Here is a 12489-nt window from a genome sequence, read left to right as displayed (position 1 = left end):
GCTAGGCTGGGAACCCAAGCAGTCTGTATCCAGGACTGAGGCGCTGATGTCTCCACATTATTTCACTGGACTTTCACCATAGATGAACAGTGTTACCTACTTGTTCAGGACAAGAGATATTTCCAATAAAGTCTCTTTTCTCTGCCCTTCATCCAAGAAAGGACATGATTTCACATTAAACCTTTGTGAAAATTCATAATATCAAGTGTAGACTAAAATAATTTTGTCCTGTGGTTAATTGATTTTATACCTCAATAAGCAGGTTTATCTCATGTGGGGCAGTGACCTTTCTGATCCCCTTAAGAAGCTAGCTAGTTTTGCACATAAAGTTAAACTATAGGAGGTTATCTCTGAGAATTATAACTAGATTACCTCTTTGAGTCCTTCAAAATGGAGTGACCAAAAGAAAGATAGTAAATGATAGTGTCTCATAAATGGACATTATTTAGTAGAAAGGAAGAGAATTGCTCTTCTATAGTCTATGCATTCTTAAAATATGAAACATTTTACTGGTTCTGAACCAATAAATGGGAAAGATATGGGCAAGACTTACAAAATCAGAAGCATCCTGTCTTTGCTCTCATTATAAAAAGTATATTTTTTTAAAACTACAAAAGAAATGAAAATGTTAAAATGTAGGTACTTTAAAAGTGATTTCTCAAAGAATCCAGCAACATATTTGATGTAGTATGCTCTCTTCATGTGTTCTTTCTCATTTCTCATTTCTTCTCATTTCTTCTCATTAGATAATGTTAAAGCAGTCATCATATTTTTGGTGTTTCTGATTATTGTGACATCAATAGCCCTGCTCATTGTTCTCTATAAAATCTATGATCTGCATAAGAAAAGATCCAGGTAAGAGTTGATTTTAAAATGAAAAGATAGTAATAATAGTTATAATGATGTAAGTCCCATTTATGAGGCCAACTTGGAACCGATTAAGTGGAATTAAGAGATGACAGTAAGAAGTCTAGGACATCACTAACCTTTGATGAAAGACTTTTCTATGGTCTTATTGGTTTATATGAAACATTATTTTTTTCTATGTTCACTAATAATGGGATAGATTGCCTTTAGTAACAACCAATGAAAAGAATGTGTCTGTTCTTTTAGTGCAAAGTGGGTCATAGGTATCCAGAAGTGACAGTGGAGAGAAGTACATGGGGAAGCACGTACATTCCTCTGGCCAGGAACAACTACCCTTTATGAAAATCAAGAAGTTCCAAATAAAAAATTGCGATCGCTTCTCTGAGACTGACCAACCACCCATGGGTGGTTCCTTCCTCCCCTACTTTCCTCCTCCTTCCCCACCCATTCTGCCTTCTTACCCCCTCCCCTCTTCCCTTTGATCCTCCCCATCTCTACTTCCTCCTTCCCTCAAGACGTTCATTAAATATAAATTGCTTGCCAACTGAATTCTGTTTCTTAAGAGTATGCAAACTTACATTTCTTATCTTTACAGCAATTTAGATGAGCAGCAGGAACTAGTTGAAAGGGGTAAGTGTGCACGTTTTTTCACTGGCAAATATCTCCCTTGTTTTATATAATAATTCAACACTTTAAAAATCTAACCTGGACTTCCCCTGTGATAAAGTTTAAATTCATTGATGCATTTATTTAACCAGCAAGGATCTGTACCTTCTCAAAGCGTGCCTGAAACTATGGCGGTGACAGGTCAGAGACTCTGCATTTAAAATCTTAGGGTCTAGTGGAGGAAGACAGACTAGTGGACAACTGTGACAGAACTGGACGGGCGCCGTGATCATGGCGTGTGTACGGTGCTGTAGAGAGATGGAAGATAGAAAGCTGTCTATGCAGAAGGCAAGGAGCTAGGTCTTCTAAGGTGGTGGGGGACCATTAGACCAACAAAGGAGAGAGTGATGGAAGAGCAGATGGAAAGTCACACAGACACACAGACAGGGAAGTGGCAAGTGTGTTCACGTCCCTGCAAGGGTGGGGTGGGGGCCGTTCCCACTAAAGACACATGGACAGACATGACAAAAGGTCGCAACCTGACTTACGAGATGAAAGCACATTTCATCTTTTCTCTTTCTTTTTTTTTTAAACTTTCACAGTACTTCTTTCAATTCTCTTTAAAAATGTGTTTTTTGATCCAGTAAAAAGGGGATGGGGTTAAGAAGTTGAAACTGTGTTTATAATAAAGAAAATGATTTGGTTTTGCATACTCAAGAAACATTTCAGAACTCCTCTGTTTGGTTTTAACTTGTCTCAGAAGGGCTCCAGGAGCGTTTATCTCAGAGTTGCCACAGATTGCCCCTTGGAGTGGTCAGAACTTATCCAAATGCTATACATCCTCAGAGGTGGCCCTAGGTCAGAATGAATGAATGCCGGGAGCTCTAACCACCCAAAGGACAGCTGTACGTGGACAGTTTGATAGTTGTGATGGGATAGAAGATTTCCACAGTCAAAAAGCTAAACATAAGCCTAATGGACATCTTTTTTCTTCATCTAATAAATAGGGGACATTAACATGGATACTAAAAGAAATGCTGCTAGATGTACATGGATAGGAGGAGGAACATAACTTTCAACATATGTCACAACTTATATTCTCTTAAGATTCTGAAGCAGTGTTTGTCAGTATCCATATGCAATTATAGCTATTTACTTTAATATATCTTGTTCTTTAGTAAGTTATTCCGCAAGTGTGGTATATATTGAGTTTCATACACTGGTGGCGTGAAAAATGAACACAGTCTGTTTACAGTCAAGATTATGACATTAAGACAAGTTCTGAGTATAAGGGTAGTCATCACATTCTCTTATTTATATGTTTACAATATTTCACAATAACTTAGATAAAATTTAAAAATATACAATATAGGTAAGTATAGTAATTGTCATAAAATGCATATAATGCAACAAAGAAATGTAACCCTAGATCTCCTTACAGTGGTGATACTTGGCCTGAAATCTGTTATTGCAGATAGACAGTGAGGAGGGACATTCTCTGCAGAGAAGACAGTGTGAATGGAGGCATGGGGGGAACCTCTGTGATGCACTTGGCGAATATTCGTGCTTAAGATGTAGAGCAAGAGTGTAGAAAACTGTGGCTGAGATGAGTCACATGATACTATAAAAAGTGCTCATATATCACGTTAACCAGTGAAACTTTAACCTGTAGACTATGGAGCACAAACAGTAGTGTGAGCTTTGGAGCAAGTGGAGTTGCATGCTCATATTTGTGGATCAGAAGATGAATTTGTGGCAGTTTCAAAAGTCAGTCAGGATGGGTACAGACTGGAGGCAGGGAGATGGGTCGTCACGTGGATGAGGAGGGGTCCCGAGCGTGACCCTGGGCAGAAGATGTGGAAGGTACACGGTGACCTGTTGGATGTAAGGACAGAGGGAGAAATCGTGGGTCACTTGGAAGTTTGCTTGCTAGGTGACTTTGGGAGTGGTGGCCCCATTTGCTGAGATTTGAGATGCTAAAATAAAGGGGAGATGCCTTTGAACATCTTGAGTTTGGGGTCCTTCTGGGATAACTGGGTGGAAGACCTGAGAGTTAGTGGGAAAGATTAATACATAAAAGACCAGAAGAGTACTAGAGCCCCAAATTTAGATGTCATAGGTTTACAGGTTAATCTCTGTGTGAGTGACATGTTCCAGGTGGACTGTGTGTGAGAAGGAAGAACACTCAGGGCTTAACCCAAGATTTGCTTCTAATGAAATGTGTATGGACGTGGGAAAGAGAGATGTGATACCAGCCATGAACCTTTAATGTGTTTAAAGATGATGAGAAGCAGCTGATGAACGTGGAGCCCATCCATGCAGATGTTTTGCTGGAGACTTACAAGCGAAAGATCGCGGATGAAGCAAGGCTCTTCCTGGCTGAGTTTCAGGTGGGTGCTCCTCTTGCCATAAGACGAGAAAGTTTACTCCATCACCAACGTGATCCGTCTTAAATGTGTTGTGTAGCTGTTGGCCTTGATAGTTTATCCCACATTATAGTGCAGTGGAGTCAAAGCAGCTATTATTATCAGGTATTTGCAGACCAGTAGAGAGATGTATTGCCGTAAAACTAGGTAATGCTGCTTCAGTGAATGAGTACTAGTTACGAAGTCGTGTCCAGAAACACATTTGGCTGATGTGTCCTTGTGCTCCAGATAATTATCCAAGTGTGTTTTATAATGAATCTGAAAGTGGCAGAGCAATTCCTGCTGAATTTGCTCTCATGGGATTTATTCTCCAAGTAGTCCGTCATTCATTTTCTTAAAGAGGGCTTTTTGCATAATTCCTAATAATGTTCATTTCAATTACCACATGCAGCTTGTTCACCAGGGTAAAGGAAATACGTACCAGGATGTCTCATTTGTTCAGAATGATAAGTGGTGAGGGGAAGTGGTTTTTCTACAATCTGTTCTGACCCGAAGGATCTTTGTGTCTTTCAGAGCATTCCACGGGTATTTAGCAAGTTTTCCATCAAGGATGCTCGAAAATCCTTTAACCAGAACAAAAACCGCTATGTTGATATCCTTCCCTGTAAGTGTTCATTGAGAATTGGATTCCCATACATTTAGGCTACTTGATTATTCATTATTTCACTTATTTAATATTCCTTTTCCTTGAGCAGATGACTACAACCGTGTTGAACTCTCTGACATAAATGGAGATCCAGGATCAAACTATATAAATGCCAGCTATATTGATGTGAGTAAGAAGTGCATAATGGCCAGGTTTTACAGCTTCACCATTTTGTCACTGACCATTTTCATTTTTCTTGTGTCTATACATTCTATTCAGCTCCATCTTTGTCATGGCAAATTTTTATGTTTTTAAAGAGTTTATTGCAGTGTAGTTGATGAACAGTGTTGTGTAAGTTTAGGTGTGCAGCAAAGTGAGTCAGTTAAACATATACGTATGTCCAGTCATGGCAAGTTTTTAGAAATATTATTTGAAATGCTTTGAAGGAAGCCCATCAATGTCACTGGTATGAACAACAACATCACTAATATTTGCAAGAACAGTTGTTTATTATTTACTATCACTGCTAGTTAATATAGGGTTTTTCTCTCCCAACAAAATGATAATAAGAATCAAAACACTCTGGTGCCTGTCGTGTGCTATATATCACCTAAATTATCTGTGTGTGTATTTCTCATAAGAATCCTGCCTTTGCACCTCACCATGGAGGTGAGGACTGGAAGGCACTGGGTAATTTGTTACTTTGCCCTTGTTTAGTTAGTAAAAGTCTGAGGATATTGTACATGGTTAATTTATCCAAAATATTTTAAAATTGTAATTTATTATACCATTGTTAAATAAGTAATGCATCACACAAAATTAAAAAAATTAAGCAGTATAAAAATACAGAGAAACTATTACAGAATATATAGCATGACCTTATTGGTTATCTATTTTATATATACTAATGTATATATGTTAATCCTAAACTTCAGTTTTTATCATAGATTATCTTGCAGCAGAGGAGACCTGGGTTCTATCCCTGGTCGGGAAGATCCTCTATAGAAGGCAGCGGCAACCCACTCCAGTATTGGCTGGAGAATCCCAGGGCCAGAGGAGCCTAGCAGGCTACAGTCTGTGGGGTCGCAAAGAGCGACTAATGCTACCACTACTATTCTTGAGCGTGCCAGATTATTTTACTGTCCCTGAAGGAAATATGAACACCTTTCTTTTTTTAAACTTTTTGTTTTGTATGGGGGTGGATACACATCTATGTATAACTGAATCATTGTGTTGTACACCTGAAACTAACACAACACTGTCAATAAGCTATACCCCATTACAAAATAAATTAAAAAATGCAGAGACACTATAAAAACTCCCTCCCACCCAACCCGCCATGTAGGTAGTACCCCCACCCATCTCAGAAGGTAACCTTTATGTTGTTTTGGGGCTTCCCTGGTGGTTCAGTCAGTAAAGAATCCGTCTGCAATGTAGGAGACTGTCTGCAATGCAGGAAACCTGCTTCAGTCCCTGGGTTGGGAAGATCCCCTGGAGGAGAGCGTGGCAACCCACTCCAGTGTTCTTGCCTGGAGAATCCCATGGACAGAGGAGCCCAGCGGGCTGCAGTCTGTGGGGTTGCAAGAGTTGGACACGACTTGGCAACTAAACCACCACCACATTTTTCCTATTTATCCACTGAGAATTCCTTTATACACAAACCAGAAGACAGCAATATTTGTTGCCCACCGCTTATCCAAAAATGTTGCCATGATATTCACACTGTTCTGTATGATGTTTAATTTAACTAAAATATATATCTTGGATACATAAAATGTCACTCTGTGAAAGCAGAGATTGGCAGGCTTTCTCTGTAAGGGGCCAGATAGCAACTTTTGGGGTTTTACAGGGTACGCCACCTCTGTGAAAGCTCCTCAGCTCTGAAGCCCATGGCTACACGTCTGTAGACAATACATAATGTGGCTGATCCTAGACCATCACTGATATATCCTGGCACTAGATAAAAGGCAGAAGTTTGAGGCTAATCTCAGGATGAGTTATTGAAAGAAATTGAGTAAAAATCCCCGAAGTTACTCTATGGCTGGTAAGGAGGATTAAATTGTGGCAGACGGCGCTTTAAAGCTTGACAGGATATAAAATGTAGGAATGCCTGATTACTCTTATAAATTGCTCCACCATCCCAGATGGAGCTAAAACCTACGTACTTTTCAGCTTTGTTTAGGGTATATCACAAAGACACATGCGGTCATGGATATTGTTTGTAAATGTTAATATGTTTGGCACAGTTAAATGACTGATCATGAGTTAATAAACTCCCCCTTATAATTTGAAACTGCTCAGGAAATACACACTCAAGAAATGACAGATTTGAAGCAACCTCCTCACTTCACACTTCTGCATGTAAATGAATAATTGAACATTCAGTAAATGATATTTCTTTTTGTCTGCCTTGAGCAGGGTTTCAAAGAACCCAGGAAATATATTGCAGCACAAGGTAATTTCTCTGGTAGTCTGATATTCTTTTTGAAAAAATTCTTTTTAGCACTTTTAAAAGGGTATTTCTTACAAGTTTTTATTTGTTTACCGCCTAGGTCCCAGGGATGAGACTGTGGATGATTTCTGGAGGATGATCTGGGAGCAGAAAGCCACGGTTATTGTCATGGTCACTCGTTGTGAAGAAGGGAACAAGGTAGGAACCCAGAAGGTTCTCAGGGTGAAGGTCTAGGACTCACCAGGTGGAGGCTGGATGTTAGGAAAAGAGAGGGTTGGACTGCATTTCAAAACGTCACATCTGTATGTGCTTGATGACAAAACAGACAGTTCTCTCTTTGAACATTTGATTTCAATTTTCATACCTATAGAAGGATAAAATATGTACATATATAAATATATGTCCCTGGAGAAGGAAATGGCAACCCACTCCAGTATTCTTGCCAGGAAAATTCCATGGACAGACGCATCTGGCAGGTTGCAGTCCATGGGGTCACAAAAGAGTCGGACATGACTTCACAACTGAGGATACAAATCTACGTATATAGGAGTAAAATTTAAATGTTTCTGCTTAATTGCTGGACTCCCATGGGATTCCTGTTTTGTTCCAGTATTATTTCAAGTTCAGTACACTTCTATGAGCTGGTTTTACAAGTACTTGTGAATACTTGAAACACATTGACCTTCATGCTGACCTTGGGGAGATAGATGGTAATTTATGTAACATGACTTTAGGAAGCCTGAAAACCTCCGCATATCACAGCCTGAAATTAACCACATGCAACCACAGAATTTCTTGCTCACCACCAAGCACGTCCCCATTTAATATGCAGCTAAGCCTGGGAAGATCATCTGCTGGGTAGAATTAAGGAAAACCTTCTGGGCACTTCATGGGAAATGGAATACTTTTCAAGCATCCCAGTGAAATGGGACAGAAAAATGTTTTGAGACATTCAAAGAGCACATTTCTTGTTTGTTTTGTTTTACAAAGAGTGTTTAGTGAACAAATTCATTTAAATGAGAAACTTAAATGCTCAATGGCTTTTTAAACATAGAACAAGTGTGCAGAGTACTGGCCGTCAATGGAAGAGGGCAGCCGGGTTTATGGAGATGTGATTGTGGAGATCAACGAGCACAAAAGATGCCCGGATTACATCATTCAGAAGCTGACTGTTGGAAATGTGAGTTTGGTTTTGATAGAATTTTAATCTTCATACTGTTAGTATAAAATGTGACTGTGGAATAGTCAATGTGAGACATTGAAATATACCTGGAAATTTTATTTTTAATGAACTACATGGGGGAAGAGTTGGTTAAAACAATAAGCCACCAAGGTCAAGTAAGTCACAGTGAAGATGATCTTTGTCCACATCGCATCCAAAGTATTTATAATGTTGTGACCCTTGCAATGGAAAGAACTCATTAATTGTGTTAAATGAATGACCGAATTATTGAATGAGTGATAAAAATGGTCCTTAGTCTCAGTAGGTTTATTACCATTATGGAAAGAATATTTATACAATGGCATAGAGACTACTGTAAGAAGTCTAAAGTTCTAACTGTGTAGGAGAGAGAAAATATTTAGGTCAGAAAAAAAGTGGTCAGTGTGGCCTGTTAAAATGGTGATTTTCCCACTAATTATTATATGATTCTGCTCATCTGAAAAGTCTAGATTAGTCACACTTACAGAGACAGAAGGTTGGTTAGTGATTGTTTGGTACTGAGGTGGGTGGGGCAAGAATAGAGATGACTGCTAATCTGTATGGGGTTTTTCTGTAGGGTCATGAAAATACCCTATAATTAGTGGTGATGACTTCACAACTCTACGACTATAATAAAAGCTTTTACTGTTTAAAGGAATGTGAAAATATCTTAATAAAGGTATTAAAAATGGAGATCTTTATACTGAGATTCCCTAGGTTGGGAAGATCCCCTGGCGTAGGACATGGCAACCCACTCCAGTATTCTTGCCTGGAGAATCCCATGGACAGAGGAGCCTGGCGGGCTGCCGTCCTTGGGGCCCCAAAGAGTCAGACACGACTGAGCGAATAATACACACATGTACACACATAGAGAAGTTTGATAGTTTCTCTCAACTCCATTTATTGGAAGTTTTCTCAGTAATTTGAATTGTATTTCCATATGATCTAGATACATTTTGTGCAAGAAAAAAAAAATACCAGTTGCCTATTTCTCCTACGGCCTTCTAAAGTCTTACAGCATCACTAACAACTAACAACTGTGACCTGGGAGGGCTGTGAAGCCAGTGGTTCATGGCTGAATATATGATGCACTGGAGCCAGGAAGGACCAGTCATAGATCGGGGTGATGTGTAGAGGCCGACACCAATCTGGTTACATTGATTAGTCTGACATTACTCTTCCTCATTAGCTCGGTTACTTCCGATCTGAAAAAGACATCCAACCACGTTGGCAGTTCCTCTTCATACTTGGTTAGAGATTATGAATCATGCATCTTTTAGTGCTTGCCTTGAAATTGGGACAAGCATGAGCAGTAATCTGGAGCTGACTTTCCCCAGTTCTCTCTCTACTATCTGAACTGATATTTCTAATATGAGAAATACAGCATTAGTCAAATAACTAATCAGACTTTCTTCCTATGATGATAGTCCTATTTGTCTGGCTACCCAAGAAGAAGTATTCCAAGCTGTTGTGAGAGTGGTTTTTACTTTATTTCTTTTCAATCCCATCCACCAGCCCCTGGTTTTGTGTGTGTGTTCTTGTGTTTTTACTTTGTTTTGGGCTTGGCAGCATGAAAGTTCCTAGCAGTTTCAGCTACACTTGGCATACATTACTTACCTTCCTGGTAAGTAATTGCTTACCTGTTAGTGCATGCCATCCCTGCATGATGTCTCAGTTCCTAGCTGTTCTTTGGAGAGGAAAATGCAATCATGAATGAAAAAAAAAAAAAACTTGCACGAGAAGTGTTTTGTACTGGCCCTCCCTTCTACCTACTTACTTTCCATAGTTAAAAAGAAAAATCATCTAAAAGAAATATTATCTCCTGACTAGAGAAAAGAAAAAGCAAATGGAAGGGCAGTGACTCACATTCAGTTCACCAGCTGGCCGGACCACGGGGTCCCCGAAGACCCCCACCTGCTCCTCAAGCTGCGCAGGAGGGTGAACGCTTTCAGCAACTTCTTCAGCGGCCCCATCGTGGTGCACTGCAGGTACGTGAAGACCTCCCCAAGGCACCAGGGCTGTTCACCCCGCGCCTATGGGGCTGTCGGGGCCACCCTCCCCTTTGGCAGCTGTTGCTTCCAGAAGGTCTATGAGAAGAAGGTTATGATGTTTCCCCTGACTAACCCTTCTGGGCTTTTTAAAAAAAATTATTATTATTTTTTTTAATTGAAGGATAATTGTTTTACAGAATTTTGCTGTTTTCTGTCAAACTTCAGCACAAATCCTGTATTCTAACACATATAAACAGAATCTAGAAAAATGGTACTGAAGAATTTATTTACAGGGCAGTGATGGAGAAACAGAGAGAGAGAACAGACTTATGGAGGTGGGGCCAGGGGAGGAGAGGGTGAGATGCATGGGGAGAGTAACATGGAAACGTACGTTACCATATGTAAACTAGACAGCCAACGGGAATTTGCTGTGTGCCTCAGGAAACTCAAACAGGGGCTCTGGATCACCTAGAGGGGTGGGGTGGGGAGGGAGACGGGAGGCACTTCTGGGCTTTTCTGTTCATTTTCCTCCATTCATTTGCTTTGTCAGTGCTGGTGTTGGGCGCACAGGCACCTACATCGGGATCGATGCCATGCTGGAAGGCCTGGAGGCGGAGAACAAGGTGGATGTCTATGGCTATGTCGTCAAGCTCAGACGACAGAGGTGCCTGATGGTTCAGGTGGAGGTACGTTCTAGGCACGGTCCTCACTTTGAGCTTCCGACTTAAATCTTTCTCATGGTGGGAGTAGTAACCTTAAAGGAAATCCAAATTGCTCTCAGTCTCAAACAGCTTCTTTCCATTTCCTGAAAACTAAAGCACCGATCAAGTTAGAAGCATTTTGTGTTGATGGCTGAGAACACTGTGGAATAAGGATGACTATAAAGTATATGTTAAAAAATAATGAGATACCATTTACACATCCTCCGTTGGGAAACAATTAAAAATGCCAAAACTGAGTTTGTCAGCATTTCATAAAATTAAACCTAGGAAGACATAATAGTACAGTACAGTGGTTAAGAGTCTAGTTTTTGGAACTAGATTTAGAAGTTTCAAATTGTGATGGTTATTCTTAATACCATGCACTCTTCAACCAGTTTTTAAAGTTCTTGTGCTTCAGTGACGTCATCCAAATGGAGATGATGATAGTGTTTTCCTTACAGAGTTAAGACACAAAAGATCATCCAAGTAAAGCACTTACACAAGTCCCTGGAACACACACGTAGTCAGTAATTGTAATTGATGAATATTATTCTCGAGAATGTCTGCACTTGACCCAGAAATTCCACATATATATGCATGCACCCAAGAGAAGCATTTCCAAATCGAGAAGCATTTCCAAATCTGCACAACTAGACACACATTCAAGAATGTTCACTGAATTCAACATTGCTAGGATAACAAAAATGGAAAACTTCTAGATGTGTATCAGTGTGGGCGTAGGCCAGCAGAACATGGGAGGGGGCCTCTGTACACCATGTCCTGCCGCAGTTGGAGGGATTGATCGGTCTGTAGCTCTCAGTGTGGGCAGGTGCTAGATGAGAGCAGTGAGCAAATACAGTCACCAGATAAACATACAGTACGATGTATGTAACTGTTAAGAAAGGACACGGAAATACGGTGTTTATAAATACACGCATGCTATTGTAGAAGCCTTAAAATGGATTGTCCGCCAGAAAAGAAGGAACCATTTCCTGTGGCAAAGTAACATAGAATGGAAGGATACAGTCAAATAGAGGTGGTGCTAAAGAAGCTTGAGCTTTATCAGAAATATGTCATTTATTTAAAAGCAATTCAAATATGGTAAAAGTTTAAGAATAGTTAAATCTGGGTTTGGTATTTTATGCTTTCTTGTATGTGTGTTAGTTGCTTAGTCGTGTCCAGCTCTTTGTGACCCCGTGGACTGTAGCCTGTCAGGCTCCTCTGTCCATGGGATTCTCTGGGCAAGAATACTGGAGTGGGTTGCCATTCCTTTCTCCAGGGGATCTTCCTAACTCAGTGATTGAACCTGGGTCTCCTGCATTGCAGGCAGATTCTTTACCATCTAAGCCACCAGGGAAGCCCCAGGTATACTGGAGTGGGTAACCGTTCCCTTCTTCGCAGGATCTACCCAACCTAGGGATTGAACTTGGGTCTCCCACAAAGCAGGCAGATTCTTTTGTATAATCTCTATTTTAAAAGGTGCTAGAAAGCTTTTAAAAACTGTGTTCTATGGAATATCAACTTGCTTTTTTTTCCTCTCAGATACAATGTGGAACTTTATAGTTTTATATCTTAGTAATTTAACTTACTAACTCAACACTAGTCCTGGGAGGAAGTAACAGATAGTGTTTTTTAACTGTTAGGAATAAAATAGAAGTT

General features: G+C 40.0%; 1 protein-coding gene across 9 annotated transcripts in view; it reads left to right on the top strand.

Moving 5' to 3' along the window:
• Positions 1-12489, top strand: part of PTPRC (protein tyrosine phosphatase receptor type C) — a 123061-nt gene that overhangs the window by 95559 nt on the left and 15013 nt on the right. For all 9 annotated transcript variants that reach the window (XM_043484959.1, XM_043484961.1, XM_043484967.1 and 6 more), the window contains 10 exons: positions 747-855; positions 1463-1497; positions 3754-3863; positions 4413-4503; positions 4595-4671; positions 6904-6940; positions 7038-7135; positions 7992-8117; positions 9969-10126; positions 10680-10815. In XM_043484959.1, the coding sequence (XP_043340894.1) occupies positions 747-855; positions 1463-1497; positions 3754-3863; positions 4413-4503; positions 4595-4671; positions 6904-6940; positions 7038-7135; positions 7992-8117; positions 9969-10126; positions 10680-10815 (977 nt within the window). The remainder of the gene's footprint in view (positions 1-746; positions 856-1462; positions 1498-3753; positions 3864-4412; positions 4504-4594; positions 4672-6903; positions 6941-7037; positions 7136-7991; positions 8118-9968; positions 10127-10679; positions 10816-12489) is intronic.

Source organism: Cervus canadensis, chromosome 13, assembly GCF_019320065.1.
Source record: "Cervus canadensis isolate Bull #8, Minnesota chromosome 13, ASM1932006v1, whole genome shotgun sequence".
NCBI classification, from domain to species: Eukaryota; Metazoa; Chordata; class Mammalia; order Artiodactyla; family Cervidae; genus Cervus; species Cervus canadensis.
This window is presented reverse-complemented; position numbering and strand designations above follow the sequence as displayed.